Source organism: Saccopteryx leptura, chromosome 2 (assembly GCF_036850995.1).
Source record: "Saccopteryx leptura isolate mSacLep1 chromosome 2, mSacLep1_pri_phased_curated, whole genome shotgun sequence".
In the NCBI taxonomy this organism is placed as follows: domain Eukaryota; kingdom Metazoa; phylum Chordata; class Mammalia; order Chiroptera; family Emballonuridae; genus Saccopteryx; species Saccopteryx leptura.
In genome coordinates, this window is record NC_089504.1 from 44,571,690 (window position 1) to 44,593,183 (window position 21,494).

The window sequence follows — 21,494 nt, forward strand, 5'->3', positions numbered from 1 at the left end:
TAAGTAAGAGGAAGGAGATAGACTCCCACATGCACCCCAGTCAGGATCCACCCAGCAACCCATGTATATAGCTGATACTCGAATCAACTGAGCTAACCTCAGCACCTGAAGCTGATGCTCAGACCAACCAAGCTGTCTTCAGTGCCTGGGGCTGATGCTCGAACCAACTGAGCCACTGGCTGCAGGAGAGGAAGAGTGAAAGAAGGGGAAGAGGGAGAGGGAGAGAAGCAGATGGTTGCTTCTCATGTGTGCTGTGACCAGGGATTGAACCCGGGACATCCACACACTGGGCCTGAACAAACTGGCCAGGGCACTAATACTTTTGTATAAAAGTAAGAGAGATCTGTGTTACAATTTGATTGATTCCCCCCCCCCCCGCCTTTTTGCCAGTTTACATAAATTTATTATAAAAAGCCATAATTTAAAAATACTAAAATTTTAATTGCTGGGGACAAATTTTAGAGTTACCTAATCCCTGGTGTATTTGGACCTGTTCCACTATAACTTGGGTTTAAAAGGAAGCTTGAGTTCTCCTTGTCATCCTAATAGTAATTTGAGATCCTCAAAAATATATCATAACTCCTACTTTTATTGCCTTGGACAGGCCTTGAATTAAAATGGAGAAGGAAGGATGAGTAATGAAGTGAACTGAAAACCCCAGGACCAACATAAACCGCAGCTGCTTTTTTAAACCCCAGAACATTGACATCACATCTTATAGACACGTGTACTGCTTCTGAGGACGTGCTTGCTTTCCTTGCTGGGGATCTCTTTCCCTCCTGCTGGCTAGCAAGAAGAAAGGCACTAACTTCACAGAGTTCAATGAGAAGGCAATAACGGGAAATGAAGTGTGACTTTGGAAATGCTGGTACAGCAAATCCAAAGAATTATAATTCAAATTTTTGTTAGATCTGAGGTGCCGGTGATCATCTTATAACTCCTTGCTGTTATAACCTCACAAATCACCTCTCCCATGTCTTCACACACACACAAAAGTATAGACAAGGATTTCCTGCTTTTAAAGAAAAAAAAATAATACCCTGTGTTTGTTGAGACAGGAGATCAAGATTGAGTGGGGCCAGATACATAATTTCTCACCCATTAAAATAGCAAAGATTGGCCCTGGCTGGTTGGCTCAGCGGTAGAGCGTCGGCCTAGCGTGCGGAGGACCCGGGTTCGATTCCTGGCCAGGGCACACAGGAGAAGCGCCCATTTGCTTCTCCACCCCTCTGCTGCGCTTTCCTCTCTGTCTCTCTCTTCCCCTCCTGCAGCCAAGGCTCCATTGGAGCAAAGATGGCCCGGGCGCTGGGGATGGCTCTGTGGCCTCTGCCCCAGGCGCTGGAGTGGCTCTGGTCGCAACATGGCGATGCCCAGGATGGGCAGAGCATCGCCCCCTGGTGGGCAGAGCATCGCCCCATGGTGGGCGTGCCGGGTGGATCCCGGTCGGGCGCATGCGGGAGTCTGTCTGACTGTCTCTCCCTGTTTCCAGCTTCAGAAAAATGAAAAAAAAAAAATAGCAAAGATTGTTTTAAATAGGATTTCTTGATGTTGGCAAGTGTGCTGATCTGCACATGCTCATACACTGCTGGTGGGAACATCAAATGATACAGTCCTTTTAATGATTTGCAATATTTACCATGAACCTTAAATATTCCTTTGACCCAGTAGTTTCTCTTCTTAAAAAAAAATGTTCATTATCGTATTATGTACAGTAAGAGCCCAATAATTAGGGGATGCCAAAATAAATAATGGTAAACATGCACACAAAATAAAAAAAAATAAAAACTATCTCTTCTATTAAAAGTTTAGGTAGCATACATGGCTACCTTCCCTTCCTTTTCCCTATGAATAATAGAAAAATTATTAGAAAGTGGATACAAGAAAAAATTCCATCTTTGGATCAGAAGTCCTGAAATATTTCTGGAATATGGGAAACAGAAAATCCAAGGCAAATACACATGAAGGATAGAAGTGGTTCTTGAGGCTTCAGGCAATGGATACACAGGTTGGCCACCCTGGTGAGTGGGCATCTGCATTTGAAACAGTTGGGAAGTTTTGACTCCTTCTTCTGGTTCCAGGCTAGAGTTGGAGGTACCCTGTGTGGGGGAAAGACCTAGAAGGAATTAGAACCTGTAGCCTGATATCAAATTACTTACTCACACTCTTCCCATTCTTCCCCACAACTTTCGGAGTCCACTGCATCAAATATGAAGATGAATGTGAAAGCAGGATTCACAAAACACTTCAGGGAACATCAATTCATTGAATGAGGAGCTCTGACTCAGCAAACCAAAGGAGCATCACTAAGAAAGCAGTGTTAATGGGGCAAGCAAGATTGAATTTTATTTATTTTTTATTTATTTTTATTTTTTTCCAAAGCTGGAAATGGGGAAGCAGTAGTCAGACTCCCGCATGCGCCCGACCGGGATCCACCCGGCGTGCCCACTAGGGGGCGATGCTCTGCCCATCTTGGGGTGTCGCTCTGCCGCAATCAGCGCCATTCTAGTGCCTGAGGCAGAGGCCACAGAGCCATCCTCAGGGCCCGGGCAAACTTTGCTCCAGTGGAGCCTTGACTGCGGGAGGGGAAGAGAGAGACAGAGAGGAAGGAGAGGGGGAGGGGTGAAGAAGCAGATGGGTGCTTCTCCTGTGTGTCCTGGCCGGGAATCGGACCCGGGACTCCTGCACGCCAGGCCGACACTCTACCACTGAGCCAACCAGCCAGGGAAGATTGAACTTTAAAAGAAACAAAGTGAATACATGTTCTCAAGGAAATAGGAAACTTTTTTTTTTTTTTGTATTTTTCTGAAGCTGGAAACCGGGAGAGACAGTCAGACAGACTCCCGCATGAGGGAGGGGAAGAGAGAGACAGAGAGGAAGGGGGGGGGGTGGAGAAGCAAATGGGCACTTCTCCTATGTGCCCTGGCCGGGAATCGAACCCGGGTCCCCCGCACGCCAGGCGGATGCTCTACCGCTGAGCCAACCGGCCAGGGCCGGAAACTTTATTTTTAATAAAACAAGAACAGGCAACTATTTCAAGAGCCATATCTGGGAGATATTGTGGGTTTGGTTCCAGACTACTGCAATCAAGCAAATATTAACAAGTCGCACAAATGTTTTGGTTTCCCAGTGATTTTAAAGTTATGTTCTTACTATATGAGAGTCTATTAAGTGTGAATAGCATTATGTCTAAAAAATGTACATACCTTAATTAAAAATATTTATTGCTAAAAAATGATTACTATCATCTATCTCAGCCTTCAGAGAGTCAGAATCTTTGCAGGTGGAGAGTTGATGCCCACTGACTATCAATCAGGGTTGCTGAAGGTTAGGGTGGCCGTGGCAATTTCTTAAAATAACAATGAAGTTTGATGCATTGATTGACTCTGTCACTTGGATACTCAAGGCCATTGTAGGGTCATTAATTTGCTTGGTTTCAATATGGTTGTGTGTCAGGGAATAGGGAGTCCTGAAGAGAGGGGGAAAGGCAGGAATGGCCAGACACGCATATTTATTAAGTTTGCATTCTTATATGGGTGTAGTTCGTGGTGCCCCAAAACCCAAAACAATAACAACAGTAACATCAAAATCACAGATCACCCTAACAAGTATAATAATAATAATAATAATAATAATAATAATAATATTGTGAGAATTACCAAAATGTGACACAGAGACGTGAAGTGAGCAAATGCTGTTGGAAAAATGGTGCCCATAGACTTGCTCAGCGCAGGTTGCCAGAAACCTTCAATCTGTAAGAAATGCAACATCTATGAAGCGAATAAAGCAAAGCACAATAAATCGAGGTGTGCCTGTAGATACTACATTGAAAATGAAATATGTAGTTATTATTCAAAAACTCACAAATGGGATGAAAAGCAGAATGCACAAAGCCAAAGAATAAATTAGCAAGCTGGAAGTATGAATTAAATCATTCAGAATATAGTACGAAAAGAGAGATTTAAAGAATGAAATGCAGGTTAAAGGACATGGAAGATAGGCCTAGAGATTTCAAAATCCATTTATTGGGGACTCTCAAAAAAGAGAAGAGTGAATGGGAGTAAGAAAGGAGGTTGAGGAGGGAAGGAAACAATCAAAGAAATGGCCAAAGAAAGATATGAGTGGTTGGGTTAAAAGTATCCCCACAGAGCTGATCACGATGAGTAAGTAAAGGTGTTCCTTAGATGTATCACAGTGCAGTTTCAGTACACTCGGGGTAAAGAGGAGATCTGGGAAGCCCGTAGGGAGAGGTGATGGGATTCTGTTCTGAGTTAGGGACACGATGGTGACTCTAAGCTGTCTGGAGGGTTAGTGGAAGAAATCTAGTTTTGAGAAGCATAGGGGAAAATAGATTTAGTATTGCAACATAGTTTTATTTTTTGAAAATAAAAGTGAATTCCTGTTGTTTTCCTTGGGAAATTCTTCTTCTTGGTTGTTAGGGTAATATATTTATCCTTGGGGAATAGTTCAGATCCTCTAAGATACACGTGTGATATGAATGTCAAAGTGGAGCCTTTGAAATGCTGCACAGTCCTGGTTTGGAAGTTAGCCCCCAAAGGGCTTTTCACAGCATCTATATTTGTAGCCCTCTTCTCCCCTTAGGGCTGAGACCTTGTTTACCACCCTAGAGGACAGTGTAGGACTAGTGGATGAGATTTCCTTTCAAAGCCCAGGGCTTTCCAGTGGAATGTTTGAGGGTTCTTTCTTACCTGGATGGCTCTGTTTAGGCTTGGTGGTGGGGCGACAGGATTGCCCACTCTCTGCTCTGAGCAGGTAGATATTTCGTTTACCCTGGATAATCTTTTAAAATAAGTTGGAAAGAACAGATGCTGAATTATATTTCATATTAAGATTACATTTCCAAGGAACTACTTATTGGTAACTTGATAACCTTGATTTAGTGTACGGGTCACCAGAGCCCTCAGGGAGCTTGTGGATTTGTTAGGGAACAATTAGTCAGGGAACAGGGGCTCAGATTCCTTGGCAAAGAGCTGCTTGTGGCGAGGAATAATGATCTGTCTTACTGATTCCTATTTGTGCAGGGATTTCTCCCTCTATTTAGTTTAGGATATCACATTTTATTGAATGAAGGGACTCCATGTTTCTGTAATTTTCCATATTAACTCTCTAACTTTTCTTGTGTGTTTCTAGAGGTCAGAGCCCACCGGTTGCTGAATTTAACTTACTCCTAAAAGCTCACACTTTGGAAACCTATGGGGTCGATCCCCATCCATGCAAGGTAACTGCCCCTCACAGCAAGTCAATATTCAAAGATTTGTTTTTCTCAAAAAGAGTTAATTGTTGTATATGCCTGGCAAACCCCTCCTAAGACATTTCCACAGCCTGAGCCACCACCCCCAACTGGAAGGATCAGCAGGGGGCTGCAGTCACTTGTTTTGGAAGTTGGTTTTCTGCAGCAGAGTCTACCAGTTGCTTGCTAATTGCTATGTAGTAGCCACAGGTTTCTAAGTTAATATACATGGATCCATTCATCCATCAGGTGGATGGTTTTATCCCTGAGAAGTTATAGCATCCTAACATTTATTTTCAAGAACATTGCCAGCAAGAATACAGTCTGGAAAAATGAGGACATGGGAGAAAAGAAGGATTTAAAATTAGGTTTTGACACGAGGAGTATTTCTTTTTCTTTTTCCTTTACTTGTATTATTTGACATTATTTCTCTCAAGCACAAAATCCAGACCATGTGTGTCCAAACCACCTGGGCCCCACCCCAGAGTGACTGGTTCAGAATCACTGGGAGTGCAGCTGGTGAACCAGTCTTTTAAACAAGTTCCTGAGGTGATGCTTATGCACACATTTTCTAGAAATATTTTATAAAAAGTTTTCTCCTCTCTATATCTTTAACTATGCATCAACCAGGTACTCACCTGTCTCCTAAACTAATCACTTATATCAGCCAGTCTCTTTAAGTCAGACTAGGACATTTCTTTACCCAGATGGGAACAGTTGGTTGTATTTGGTTACGTGCCGGTCCTATAGCTCTAGGCTCAGGCTCCTCATTATGGGCATGTGGGGAGCTTCCTGAACCCTTGCTGCCCAGTTCCATCAGGATCCCCTGGGATACAGAACAGGCTCTCCAGATCATTGCAACGTGTAGCCAAGGCTGAGAGCCAGCGGTTGCCCACACTGGCATATGTATTATATCTTGTGGTCTACCCACACATTTATTTTAGAATATTTGCCAGATGCCTCTTCCTAGTCATGGTGTAAATCAGATTAGTCCAGTGAGTGACTAAGATTTTATCCACAAATCTGACTACAGTTTTGATGTTCCTTTGCCTTTACTTATCAATGCTTAGTTTCCCTAGCTGAGGCTGAAAGCAAAGTAGGCATTTCTGGAAATAGCTTTGTATTAAAATTCCCAGAGATCCTGCGTGGGACCGAGTCAAGCTAGATAGATGCTCAGGGCTCTGGTTTCATGGCATCTTTGGTTTCAGGGCTAATGACAATCAAGACACTTTGTTCACTGCAGGGCAGATGTGAGAACTCTGGTGGCCCCAGAAGACATTTGGAAGTAGACATCGGAGTTGGGGACTAAGCTGTACTTTCCCAGGAGGTCCTTGGAGAGGCAGAAGGTCTATTCCTCAAAGGGAAAAGCTACATATTCTTGGACCGCACCTAGGTTTTAGAAGTACTAGCCTTGGAAATCCCATCTCAGAAACTTAGTCTATTGCTACAGTCATGAGAATTAACCTGAAATTACCTCAGAGTGAGGATGAATAAGCATACTACATATCATTTATTTTATGTTCCTCAAACCAAATATGGTTTTCTTTCTTTTTTATTTTTCAGGATTCAACAGGCACAACCACATTTTTGGGATTCACTGCTGCAGGCTTTGTGGTGTTCCAGGGCAATAAGAGAATCCATTTGATAAAATGGTGAGCACTTCTTTGGAAAACCGGCTGACCATTTTCCTTAGTCTTGCTTTTCATTCCCCAACTTTGCACTTATTTGTATGTGTCAGGTAGAGTGCCTAGTATCCATTTCTCGCCTAGGAACTTCATTACAGAGAGACTTATTACCTGTAAATGAACCCAATCTAGGCTGCGCTGTTTTAGGAGGGATTCGGACTTGTCAAACTGAGGAGTCACCTCAGGAGTCCTGGGGTGTGTCCCGAGCTCAGAGGCTGTGCCTCCAAAGAGAAGGTGTGTGTTGTTTCCTCACCAGTACCCCTGTTCTGACCAGAGGGGTGACCACGAGTGGGGCGGTGTGGGTAAAGGTGCAAGTTCCCTCGCGCAGCTCAGGACCCAGTCCCTTCCCACTGTATCCTTGCTGCAGACTTCCCGTTTGTTACCTGGTGTGTCAATGAAGATGCTTTCGGTCAGAGGAATAGCAATGTCTTCTCACAATGGCTTACAAATAAAGGGACTGATTACTTCACACAGCAAAAGTAACAGAGATTGGACAGTTTCATGATCCTTTAACTTAACTGCCCCAAAACACTGTGTAGGACTTCATTTTCTTCTCTGCCTTTACAGGGTGGTAGCTTTTGTCCCGGGCTCATAAAATGGTGTGGTCATGCGTGCAACTCTGACCTCTGTAGCTGTGTTCTCACAGCAACACCCAGAGCCTGGGGAAGAGCAGCCTTTCCATGTGTCTGCTATTAAAGCAAGGTTGACCTTCTCCGAAACCCAGTAGGGGACTTCCTATGTATCCAGTTGGGCAGGACTGGGTCACATGTGCCTACTTAAACCAATTCTTTTAAGAAGAATGGGTACTCCTGACTGTGGTCAAATCAAGATTTGTCCTGTTTGGACTGGGAAGAGCATGATCTGCGTGACCATGTGAACTTGAGGGAGACTAAAGCCTAGGTTGTGTCAAAGAAGGGGGGGATGGAGCAGGGTAGGTGACCTGTAGCACCCACGATGTCCAATCAAGAAGCAAAATGGTTTTGGTGAAGAATGAAGAAGGCTGAACATTATATGTGTGATGGAATATTGGAATGGCTTAGCTTGTTCATACCTTCAGTTTGATTTAGTTCCCTCTCTGGTGGTCCCTGACAGGTTTGTTACCCTGTTCTGTCTCAGTGGGCAGTGGGCTCACTCCTTTGGGTTGAGTGCTTGAATCTGAAATTCTTCTTGATGGGCCAGTGGGCATCCATCCTCATTCGTGAGTTGGAAATTCTCTCATAGTTCTATGGCTTCAGGATTTCTTTCAGCACCTCATTATCAAGTAGCCCGCCCCACCTTCTTAGCATTCTCCTCTCTGTGCCCCCTTCCTTTCCAACCTTCTCCCAGATTAGCATCAGCCTTTCCTCTTCCTCCTCCCTCTGCTATTTCATGATCAGTCCTTTCTAAGATGCCCAGTTTCTCTAAATATCTTCCCTGTCCTGTCTATAATTGCCTTTTACTCAATTTATATTTTCAACTCCATTCCATAATAATCTCCCCCTACTGACTTTGCGAAGCACGGGTAGTTTGGGGACTTTCTCAATCCCACCCTAGAGCTATAAAAGGCTCTGGGGTCTTGAAGAGCATTAGATCTTCAGGTTTTGAATTGCTTGAGCTCTGTAATAGTTAGGTTAGAACTGGATATGTCTCAAGTGCAGATATTAACTGCAAATCTCTCCCCTCTTTGGATCTCAGTTTCTTCCTGGGTATGTTGATGGACAATCTGACCCTTTGGTTCTGGGTTCTACATCTTGGTGTTCTTGGTGGGGTACTGATGCCAACCCCATCCTTCCCAGCCTCCAATTAAGCACATATATTTCTAACAGCCATGTATTGTTGAAAAAACAAATTTTCTTCTCACATTAATTTTTGGAGGTTTTTTTTTTGTTTTTGTTGTTGTTGTTTGTTTTTTAAACATCCATTGAGCTTTGCAAATCCTCTACCTAAATTAAAATGACTTAATGTGGCCTCACTGTTCCTTTTCCCCTGGAAAAGCACAGGATTGGGCACACATCACCCTCCAAGGAATTAGATAAAAGGAATAACAATAGAATTGTTGTCTCTTCTCTTTGCATGTATTTTCTCACCAAGAAGGCATTCTAAGGTCTACGTTTCAGGCAGATTTTTTTTTCTTTTTCTTTCTTTTTTTAGATTTTATTTATTGATTTCAGGGAGAAGAGAGGAGAGGGAAAAGGAGAGAGAGGGAGAAAGAGGTGGGGAGCAGGAATCATCAGCTCCCATATGTGCCTTGACCAGGCAAGCCCAGGGTTTTGAACCGGCGACCTCAGAATTCCAGGTTAATGCCTTATCCACTGTGCCACCACTGGTCAGGCTCAGGCAGATTTTACTCAAGCAGTTCCTTAAGATGTCCAGTCATCAAGCTGTTCTCACAATTCTGAGCATCTCAATCTATAATGAAACACATTTCCATATCAGGGCGAACAAGAGTGAGAACTCCACGGTGTGGTGTGTGTGCTTCTTGGGGACAGACATAAAAGGATGAGGGAACAGACATTGGGAATCCACGTCATTTTATTAACTGAGTGAAATAACCACATTCTCCTTCCTCACAAAGCGGGCTGGCCAATTCATGTTGTTTGGGTCCTATTGTTCACGAGACCTCTACCGCTCCGTGGAAAAAAGGCGTAGCTTAACTGTAAAGCCTGGAATAAATAGCTCTGAGCTGCTTGTGGGTCCTCTCTTGGAAAGGAAATTGCTGTATAATTCACTTTGTGGCTTTCCGCTGCTCATTAGTCTCCGCAGCAGATAAGAGGATCTCTTGTTTCAGTGCAATCTCTTTGGCGTTTGTGAGTCAGCCGCATTCCTATGGGAAAGCCAGGGACCTTGGTTAGTTGCCAAGTTTTTTTTCCTTCTCACTCAAAGAGATTTTCTTTTCTTAGGCCGGATGTCTGCAAATTGAAGTTTGAAGGGAAGACATTTTATGTGATTGGCACCCAGAAGGAGGTCAGATACTGCTTTTCTAACTCTGTTATTATTTTGTGTGTGTGTATGTGCGCGCGCACACATGCGCAACCATGAGAGCGATTCAAGCATAAAATGTGCCTTTAGCATCGAAGCCCCCAAGACCATGACTTTAAAGTTTGTGGTGAAAACGGTAGCTATATGCTGAGAATATCTGATAGGTAAACAAATAAACACTGGGTTTGCACGTATAAGAATAAAGTCGATGAACAATGTCAAGTGAACACCCCTGTAAAAATATACTGGGATAGACTTAGATTTACTAAATGGGGCTTTCCTACCTCTGTAATTTACCCAAATACAGATGTGTGAAATGAGTGGAGAATACTTACAAAGCTAGATCTCAACCAGAGATGATGAGAGTTTTATAAACGGAATCTATAAGATCCAAGAATCTTAAACTAAAGGAGTTAGCAGATATAGGTTGGGTTCATCAGGGAACACATCGCTGAAACTTTGAGTCTCAGAGCGAGGTTTGAAAGTTTGTGTAATCTCCTGACCCTCGTTTTCAGTTCAAGCACTAGTTATTCAAGGTTGGCAGATAAATTTTTAAACTAACACAAGTCTAATTGAGAGGTAGGCAATGCCTGAAGAGTTGAAGAGTGCAAGACTTTTTTTTTTAATTAGAAACAGGGCCTAGATAGATTAGTGATGCCTGCACAGGGTGGTGGTGGGGGTGGGGGATACCATTTTAACAACACTTTAAAGAACATTTTGCAAGTTACTTCAAATCTGTTTGGTAGGTGTCGGGATACAAATAGGTAAATACCTGAAAGAAAAAGATGAAAAATATAAACTGTGTTTAATATGCCCTTTTTTGTTTTGTTATTATTATTTTTTATTAGAAAAAGGCTATGTTGGCATTCCATACTTCAACACCAGCAGCCTGCAAACATCTTTGGAAGTGTGGGGTGGAGAACCAGGCCTTTTATAAGTAAGTAGCTTTTATTTAGTCAATCATAGGTTTTAAAAGCATCCATGAAACCCTTTATGTTTAGCAAACAGCTCTGTGTTCAATTATTTTAATATAGTTCTTTTTCATTATATTTAAGTGAATAATGCGTTTGGTGCATTGTTCAGTGTGGTTCCCTACCACTGTCGGCCCGAGCAAGTCCTGAGCTGCATGGTGAGTGCTTGCTGTGGAAATGCTATGGGCTTTTTATTTTTTTCGTCATTGCTATTTCCACTCAACACGTCAGAGGATCTATTTCTGGTGGTGCTTCCCTCAGAAGCAGACCTTTTTTTTTTTTTTTGTATTTTTCTGAAGCTGGAAATGGGAGAGACAGTCAGACAGACTCCTGCATGCGCCCGACCGGGATCCACCCGGCACGCCCACCAGGGGCGACGCTCTGCCCACCAGGGGGCGATGCTCTGCCCCTCCGGGGCATTGCTCTGCCGTGACCAGAGCCACTCTAGCATCTGGGGTAGAGGCCAAGGAGCCATCCCCAGTGCCCGGGCCATCTTTGCTCCAATGGAGCCTTGGCTGCGGGAGGGGAAGAGAGAGACAGAGAGGAAGGAGGGGGTGGGGGGTGGAGAAGCAAATGGGCGCTTCTCCTGTGTGCCCTGGCCGGGAATTGAACCTGGGTCCCCCGCACGCCAGGCCGACGCTCTACCGCTGAGCCAACCGGCCAGGGCCAGAAGTAGACCTTGAAAAGAGTTTAGTGCCAGTGGTTTTTGTGGGATGTGGTCACTGAATGACCAGTAAGGGAGTGGGAAAGAGGGATGGGGAAGCAAATGTAGGGGGCTGCTACCGAGCAGGTTGCTGCTGGGTCACAGGGGCTCAGCTCTGCAGGGGAGCTTGGCAGCCTGCAGAACATGCCTGGAAGTTCACCCACCTACCGGCAAAGAGGCTGGCCTGTTTATCTCCCAATTCCCCCTTCGCTGTGGTTGAGGGCCACTTTGGAGAGCAGAGTTTATACTCTCTGGCACTAATGGCTTACCTTGCACTTGGGTTAAATGTACTCTCACAAACAGAAAAAGAAACCTTTGGCAGAGAGTCACACGTGTTTATATTGAGAAGCCTTCGGCATGTAGAGATGAGAGCCAAAGGTTTGTGGTTGGGATGCCATCAGCGTTTAGGATCATAGAAAGTTAGAGTTGCCTGGGTAGGACTTCAGAAACCATGCATAAAGCTGTCAGGTTAATGAAGAGGGTCATACTTAGGACCTTTCCGCTGAGTTCCAGCTTCTCCTCTTTGAGATACACTTGGTGATTGAAAAAGCAGTGGTGTTGGACACCGTCAGGACCTAGTCCCGCCTGCCAGGTGTTGGCACACCCAGTCCCTGGAGCTCATCCAGGTGTATTTTCTGTAGTCTCCCCCTACACTGCACTGAAATTCTGCCTTACTCATTAGACTCACTGCCCTGAAAATGTTCTGTCTCTAAACCTCCTGGGTTTTGGCTGATGAGGCCCATTAGGACAATGATGGCTTGGCTAATGATTTACAAACCATTTTCAGCCACAGAATTCTTTTCCTTAAAAGGAAGGGCAGGCAAAGCGCAGTATGTAAAAGAGACAAAAATAGAGAAGCTGGGGTTGTTGGTGGGGACCAGAGTTGGGATTGGGGACGAGAGACCATTCATTCATTTCTTGCTGCTTCTCAGGAGCTTGGGTGACCAGTTTGCCTTGAACTGTCCCAGGTGTAGCACTGAGAGTCTGTGCCCCAGGAAACCCATCAGTTCTGGGAAAATTCTATCAGAGGAATAACTTGAAAATCCTTGGATGAGAATGTGGTGCTTCTAGCAATGAAAGGAAGCAGTGATGCTTATCGGTAGATTTTTTCCCCACAATCACCACCACTTTGAGATGTCTGTGTGTGCCCCTGTGTTGTTTGGGGACTGGTAAAAAGGGTACCCAATGGCTGGTTTGAAAAATCAGCGTGTCTTAGACCTCTCCATCCACGGGGGAGCTGAGAAAGGACAATGCAAAGGGATTGGAGATTACTCATTTTTGTTTTCAAAAATTATTTAAAAAATTGAGATAATACTCACATACTTACAAAATTTACCTTTTCAAAGTATAATTCAGTGGTTTTCTATTTAATTCATGAAGTTATGGAACCATCACTACTATACAATTCCAGAACATTATAATCAACCCCAAAAGACACTGTATGCATTTGTAGTCACGCCCCTGCTCCCCCTATCCCCAGACCTTGGCAACCACTAATCTAATTTCTATATGTATGACTTTATCTGTTCTACACATTTTCTATAAACAGAATCATACACTTATGTAGCTTTTTGTGCCTGACTTCTTTCACTTAAGGTAATGTTTTCAAGGTTTATCCATGTGGTAACATGTATCAGAACTTCAGTTCTTCTTAGGGCTGAATAACAGTCCATTATTTGGATAGACCTCATTTTGTATATTCATTCATCAGTTGGTGGACATTTGGGTTGCTCCCCTGTTTAGGTGTCATGAATAATGCTGCTGTGACTATTCGTATACATTTTTTTCTGTCGACAGTTCTCTTAGGTTTATCCCTGGGAGTGTAATTTCTAGGTCATAGGGTTTCTCTGTGTGTAACTTTTGAGAAACTGACAAACTCTTTGGAGCCTAAGCTTTTAGAACTCTTCTGTTCCCCTGTTCATGAAATCATTTGGTTCCTGTCAAATAATAATTGAGAGACATTTAGTTAGTTATTTTGAATGAATACTTTCTTGCAAACGAGGGAGTTAGTAGAGTCTTGAAACAAAGCCAAAACAAGATATATCATGAAATCATTTTATTGTAGATTTTTATGTCTGTATTAGATCTGATCTTTTTGAGGGTAGAAACTAGGCTCTGTTTATCTTTGTGTTTCCTAAAGACCCCAGGCATGCAAAAAAGATTTACTGGATCAAATAGATAAGGCATGGTTCCTGTGTCAGGAGATCTGTAGTTCATGATAGAGACTAAAGGGATGTGCAAATGAAAGGCTAGAGGGGAGCCCAGAGGAGGGCGAGTGTTGCTGTGGGGTGGGGGTGGGGGGAGGCAGTTAGGGGAGCTAGGAGGTGGTGCCCTTTCGGGTGGAGGAAGGACATGTAGAGTAAAGGACCATGGTGGGAAGTGGCAGACTTACATTGGGAGGACGAGCAATGACCCAAGGCTGGAACAGGGATAGAAGAATGCAATAGATAGGGAGGTGATGATGGGTCTGGAGATCTTGGGGCTGGATCCAGAGGGCTCAGCCACCAGGAAAGAGGTGGCAGAGGAGTGCTAGGTGGTTGGCTGCAGACAAGTGTGAGGGCGGGGGAGTGGGGAGCAGAGAACAGCCGGCAGACGGGCGTTAGCGCCAGCTCCGTGAGCCCTGCCTGGAAGCAGCATGGCCTTGAAGACCCTTCCGTGCAGTCATGGGCTCTCTGTCCAGGAATAACACAGGATATTCATTAGCTCTCTCTTTTTTTTTTATTAATTTTAATGTGGTGACATTAATCAATCAGGGTACATAGGTTCAGAGAAAACATCTCCAGGTTATTCTGACATTTGATTATGTTGCATACCCATCACCCAAAGTTGTATAGTCTTCTGTCACCTTCTATCTGGTTTTCTCTGTGCCCCTACCCTTCCCCGACCCCTCCCTTCCCCTCCCCACCCCCGGTAACCACTACACTCTTGCCCATGTCCCTGAGTCTCATTTTTATGTCCCACCTATGTATGGAATCATATAGTTCTTAATTTTTTCTGATTTACTTATTTCACTCCATATAATGTTATCAAGGTCCATCCATGTTGTTGTAAATGATCCGATGTCATCATTTCTTATGGCTGAGTAGTAGTCCATAGTATATATGTATGACATCTTCTTTATCCAATCATCTATTGAAGGGCTTTTTGGTTATTTCCATGTCTTGGCCACTGTAAACAGTGCTGTGATGAACATGGGGCTGCATGTGTCTTTACGTACCAGTGTTTTTGAGTTTTGGGGGTCTATTCCCAGTAGAGGGATTGCTGGGTCATATGGTAGTTCTATTTTTAATTTTTTGAGGAACCACCATATTTCTTCCATAGTGGTTGTACTACTTTACAGTCCCACCAACAGTGGGTGAGGGTTCCTTTTTCTCCACTCATTAGCTCTTTTGTACACATGCTGTCCTATTATGTGTGAGAGATTCAGTTGGTAGATGAGTCAAATGAAGGCGAAAACAGAACTGCACAGAGGAGAGAGAATGGAGAAAAGAATCTGCAATCTGGGGAGTCTGTCCTGCACATTTTGGGGCAGAGTCATTAGCTGGTGCTGGCAGCGAGGCCAGTCTGCTGATTCTGTCACTGAATGGGCCACCGAGGCGTATCAGAGAAATTGCCTGCCGCTGTCTGTGAATGAGCGCTCCGACGGCGGGAGTCTCACTGGCAGCCCAGTGGCACTCTGCAGAGCTGCCGGGCCTTTCTGTCAGTACCCTGCTATTGGGAGGCCAGGCTGCCCCTCTCTCTCATCAGACTTCTAGTTTCTAGTATTTGTACTGACCTGAGATTTTCCAGAACCTTTTGTTCCTCCATTATCCCGTAACCATCCCTGTTCCTTAGGAAGAAAGAAGCATACTGCCTTTTCTGGGCCAGCTGTGACCTGGACAAGTCTGTGGCCCCTGCCTTCTCATCTGTAGAATGGAGGGGCTGGGACTCGGGCACGCTTGTTTGGCTCACTGTGGCCTGGTGTGGGCTCTGGAAGTGAACAGGCTTCGGTCTGAATCCTGACTGTGTCACTTCCTAGCAGTGCGGCCTGGAGCAAAGCACCTGAACTCTGAGCCTCCTCTTCATTTTTCATCTGTAAATGTGATTGGTAATACCTGTCTTGCAGTTCTGCCAGGCCCATGGGGCATCGCTAGACGGCAGCTGCGGCTATGACTGCCACGACTACCCCTTCACTCACAATGAATGATTGTGGCATGCCAGTGGGTCACAGAGCGCAGTCTGGTTGACTGTGAGGGCTCTGATTCGTTAACCTCAGGGTGGGTGCCGGCCTCCTCCATAGTGCCGTCTTTTTCCCCGGGGCAGAGGTCCAGGCCCCGCTTCCCGACCTGTCCGACTAGCACTATGCTGGAATGGTTTCGACTGGCAAAGTAGGGAACCTGGTCTTTTTTCCTGGGTGGGGGTGGGTTGCCCCTCCTTTTCACTTCACTTGCCATGGGAACAGGAGGCCCGGTGGTAAAAAATTCCCAAGTGTGCTTTCAATCTGTGAATGTGCTGCTAGTTGTCACCTGGCCCAGGGCCGTTGATTTGGTTAGAAAGTGCTGGGTGCTGAGCTCTGCTGCCTGGGCACAGAGCCCAGAAGCAGAAACTCGGCTTTTCCCCTCCTGCTTCAAACCCCACGAGATCCCCGGCACAGACTCAGTCACCATTTCAGAGCTTCCTTGATGCCCTGTGTTTTCTAGGTGCTCTACCCCCAGAACACCGGAGCTCACCGCGTCTGGGGGCTCAGCAGATCTCTATCCCACACCGCTTCTGCCGTGCACTGCAGGCCCAACTAAGACTGTCTGTCCTGATCTTGTTTGGCATGTGTGCAGGGGATGAAGGTGTCCCTCATACATTTTTTGTTCTAAGTCTGGTGTGTACTTTGTCAGAGGACCAATGTGACACTTGGTAGACAAGGACCCAGAGTGGCTCCCGGAACCAATGCCTCACACTTTAGTGAGCACACAGATCACCTGGAGGTCTTGTTAGCATCTGACTTCTGATTTGGTAAGTCTGAGTGGAGCACACTAATCTAGATTTCTAATATGCTCCCTGGTGATGCTGGACTGCAGGTCTGTGGGCCACCCTGAGTAATAAGGTTCTGAGGTTCTCAGCCCTGACTGCTCATTATGATCACCTGCAGGAGCTTTTGTAAACACCCCTGTTGTGGACCCTACGCTGGACCCAATTAATCAGAACCAGGATCCTCACAAAAATGTGTTTACGAATGTTCACACTGGCATTATTCAGAATAGCTAAAAGTGGAAAACCCCCAAATGCCCATCAACTGATGAGAGGATAAAAGAAATGTGAATGCAGTGGGCCACTGTCCAGCCGTGAAAGGAATGAAGTACTGATTCAGCCACAACTGGGATGAACCCAGGAAATGTCACACTAAGTAAAAAGAAGCCAGTCACGAAATGTCACAGATGATTCCATTTATATGAAGTGTCCAGAGTAGGCAAATCTACGGAGTCAGAAAGTAGATTAGTGGCTGTATAAGATCAGAGTGGAAGGGAAATAGGAAGTGATTGCCAATGGCTACAGGACAGTTCTTTCTGGGGTAATAAAATGTTTTCTGATGAATTTTTTTTAACTATGTGAAGTATACTGAACACTACACAAGTGTACAATCTAAAAGGGTTAAACCTTATGGTATATGAACTATATCTCAATAAAGCTGTTATTGGAATTTGGAATTTGGGAAGAGGGGGTCTAGAAATTGATGGTAATCAAAATTTCCTAGGTGGTGCGAACATGCTCTCTAGGGTGAAGTGCTCAGAGGGAGTGATCCTCGAGTAGGGTCTCTGGGAACCTGTTAGAAACACATTCCTGGGCTCTGCTCCAGACTTACTGAATCAGCAAGTTGTTTTTCTAAAGCCTACTGGGAAATCCTGAGGTCCTCTGAAGTCTGAGAGTCTGCATGGTGAAAGCCTTATTTTAAAAATACCGATAGACTTGGGTTTGCAGCCTGATTTCTTTAGCATGTATCATGTGGCCATAGTTGAGTGACTTAGCCTCTCTGTGTTTCAGTCTCCTTATGTGAAATGTAGATTGCTTCGTCCTAGGAGAGAGCTATAAGCATAAATGAATTAGTATGTTTAAGGTGCTTTGGATGGTGCATGGTCCATAGTAGGTGCTCAATAATAACATATGTTGTTATTGCTATGATTACTCCAGAACTTGTAAACCGTGATAAAATGGGAAATTGTTTTGCTAATTTTAGAGGTGGCCTTTTGGGCACCACCCATGGTGTCCTAGCACCTAGCCTGACCTCCATGCCCAGCCTCTGTGGTAGCCATTACCAGAGGAAAGGAGTTGCAAGTGGGGTGAGGGGAGGTGAGCCCCTGCAGTGTGGTGCTGTGGGCATCGTGTGATACCGACACCGAGTGAACACTGCGCATTCTCCAGGCACCGTCCGCCTGCATGCCGCATCACACATGTTACCCCATTTAAAACACGGCTTTGATGGCAGGGTGGGGCGGGAAAATCCCCTAGTGCATGGGTCTCTGCATACATGCCCTGGCAGATCTGGGCTGGGGGTGGTGAAGAGCTGTGACAGCGGAAAGGTAAGTAGGGGCCAGGCCACCATTTTCACTCACAGTGTTGTCAAGTCAGGTGTTGGTAAATTAGGGACTGTCTGGAATGTTCTGTGAGGTCAGATGCTTTGAGAAGAGTCAACACTTTTGTGCTGGGAGCTTGAGCAGGAATTGGAGGTGGGATTGGGGTGAAGGCAGGTCAGGGAGAAGGCCGGAGGAGAGGGAGTTGCTGTTTTAACTTGGCTGTGCCTTCATTGCCTTTAGCAGGAAGGAGATGTTGGCTCTGGGCTTGCTGGTGTGAGAGCCTGGGAAACAGCGCTGGCCCAGGTCAGCTAGAGCTAGAGCAGGAAGGCTTCTTTATAGCTTTCAGGGTATTTGACACGGCTCCCTGGAATTTCTGTGATTTAGAGAACTGGCTTTAGTGGCTTTACAGTGGGAATGCTATGGAGAGGGTTGAGAGTGATATTAGGGGGTCAGGGAAGTGAGTGGGGATGGTAAGAGGGTCAGAAACCATTCTATCATGAGCAGATGGTATGCCACACACTTTCAAATCACTTCATTTTCCTCAAAGCTCTATGTATTCTGTATTCTGAGACCCTCCCCTTTGAAAAATGTGTGGAAAAATTGGGCCTCTTAAAAACTACATGACTTGCTTGACCAGGTGGTGGTGCAATGGATAGAGCATTGGACTGAGACTCAGAAAACCCAGGTTCAAAACTCCGAGGTCTCAAGCTTGAGTGTGGGCTCACCAGCTTGAGTGTGGGGTTGCTGGCTTGAGCATGGGATCATAGACATGACCCCATGGTCAATGGCTTGAAGCCCAAAGTTGCTGGCTTGAGCCCAAGGTTGCTGGCTTGAGCAAGGGGTCACTCTCTCTGCTATAGCCCCCGGGTCAAGACACATATGAGAAAGCACTCAATGAACAACTAATGTGCTACAACAAAGAATTGATTCTTCTCATCTTTCTCCCTTCCTACTTGTCTGTCCCTGTCAGTCCCTCTCTCTGTCTCTCTCGCTACAAACAAACAAACAAACAAAACTACATGACTAAACCAAAGTCACGGGACCACAAGCAGATAGGAACCTGGGCCTCTGCTCTTTCAGGTAAAATGTCACTCCTCAAGTCATCTAAGAAGCATATGAGAACTCAGAGGTTCTCAAATGCAAGTGGGCAGCCTTGGAATGGCCTTGGGGTGTTTGATAAAATATCAAAACTCCTGGTCCCCCTCTGGACCTCCTTGGTGAGACTAGTGATGGAGCCTGAGGACAGTGCTTTATCCCTTACTCTAGGTACCATTGACACTCGGCCAGGTTTGAGAACAAATCTGCCTTTCTGTCCCCTGTCCTTGTCCTGCCATCCAACTGTCTGTGTTTCCCAGTGGGTTTATGCTGTTCAAGTTCTCAGAATAAACTCCCCTGTTAAAATTTCATGAAAGAAAGGATTAGATTAAGGGGAGGGGAAGATGGCAGCGGAGTAGGCAGATGCACAGACTCCCAGCTCACACCACCAAACTGGATTACAAATTAATTTAGAAACAATCAGCGTGAAAAATCAACTCTGGACTACAAGAACAGCTCTCAAAAACTAAGGAGCAAAGAAGAAGCCACACTGAGCTTGGTAGGGAGCGCTGAGGAGTGGTGGGTCTCCCCTGCTTACAGGAATGGAGGGAGGGTGAGGCTGAGAGCCCAGAAGGTCTCTCACTCCAAGGAAAAGAGCAGAAAATATCACTCACAGCCACTTGCCTGGGGACCTGGGAATGATGTGTGTTGAAAGGGCTGGATAGTCTTCCAAAAGGAAAGAGGAGAGAGAGAGACAGACGGTGAGGGGCAGAAGAATGCATGGGATGACCTGAGAAGCTGACTCATCCAGTACTGGAGGCAGCCATAGCTGGGGGAGGGGTTAATCCTTCCACACAATACAAGACTAAAGTAGTTCCAAGTGACTCATTGCCAGACATCTCTCCAGCTCCAATCAGCACAACAAGACTTATCTGAAAACAAGAAGTGGGGAGGAGGGGCAGTAACTCAGCTCTCCATAGAGATCTGAGATACACCTCCCTCTACTGAAGTTGAAAAAACACCCCACCCCTGGAGAGAGTAACTGGCAGATCAGGCCTTCAGAGTCTCAGGTTACACCATTCCTGGATACAATTTCAAATAAGCCCCCCACTAAGATCAGTAAACAAGACTACCACGTGTTAAGAAAACTGAGAAGAAAACAAACAAATCAAGACTTCAATGTGGCTCTACTAGAAAAGCCAAATCTGACAGTGGATTACAAATAACAGCTGATGCCAACCCAAGAAGACTTAGAAATAATACAACTAATAATTGGAGGCAGATAACACCAAGCCTAGACTCAACCAGCTCTGCAAACAATAAACCCAAACACACAGACATAATGAGAAGACAGAGAAGTGCAATCCAAATGAAACCACAAGAGAAACCTTCAGGAAATGAACTGAGTGATAACCAAACTGCCAGATGCTGAGTTTAAAATAATGATTGTTAGTATGCTTATGGATCTTAGAACAACAATGGAATGGTCATTACGAACACCTAAATAAAGAAATAGCAAGTATAAAAAGGACATTGAAATATTAAAAAAGAATCAGTCAGATGACAAATACAATATCAGAAATGAAGACCACAATGGAAGGAATTAAAAACATGATGGATGAAGCTCAGAATTGAATCAGTGAGTTGGAGGACAAGTTGAATGAAGGCACGGAAGCAGAGCTTAAAAAAGAAAGGAGACTCAAAAAGTCTGAGGAAACTCTAGAGCTCTGTCCAACATGAAGAGAAATAACATCCACATCATAGGGATTCCTGAAGAAGAAGAGAAAGAACAAGGGATAGAGACTGTTCAATAATATCATAGCTGAAAACTTAACTAAATTATGCAGAAAAAACTCTCACAAGTTTAAGAAGCACAGAGAACTCCATTAAAGAGAAACCCAAAGAAATCTACACCAAGACACATCATAATTAAAATACCAAAGCTAAGTGATAAAGAGAAAATATTAAAAGCTACTAGAGAAAAAAAGGCTATCACCTACAAAGGAGCCCCCATAAGGATGACATCCAACTTCTCAACAGAAACACTTGAGGCCAGAAGGAAATGGCAAGAACTATTCAAAGTAATGCAGAACAAGAACCTAAAACCAAGACTACATTATCCAGCAAGGCTATCACTTAAAATTGAAGGAGAAATAAAAAGCTTCCCAGACAAAAAAAAACTCAAGGAATTCATTACAACCAAACCAGTGCTGCAGGAAATGTTAAGGGGCCTGTTGTAAACAGATCAAAGTGGGAAAAGAATATAGCAAAAGAGGAATACAGCTTTAAAGAATAAAATGGCAATAAACAACTACATACCAATAATAATCTTAAATGTAAATGGATTAAATG

General features: G+C 44.6%; 1 protein-coding gene across 4 annotated transcripts in view; it reads left to right on the forward strand.

Moving 5' to 3' along the window:
* Window positions 1-21,494, forward strand: part of FRMD3 (FERM domain containing 3) — a 345,965-nt gene that overhangs the window by 264,806 nt on the left and 59,665 nt on the right. For all 4 annotated transcript variants that reach the window (XM_066367922.1, XM_066367920.1, XM_066367919.1 and 1 more), the window contains exons 7-10: window positions 5,149-5,236; window positions 6,812-6,900; window positions 9,813-9,876; window positions 10,740-10,828. In XM_066367922.1, the coding sequence (XP_066224019.1) occupies window positions 5,149-5,236; window positions 6,812-6,900; window positions 9,813-9,876; window positions 10,740-10,828 (330 nt within the window). The remainder of the gene's footprint in view (window positions 1-5,148; window positions 5,237-6,811; window positions 6,901-9,812; window positions 9,877-10,739; window positions 10,829-21,494) is intronic.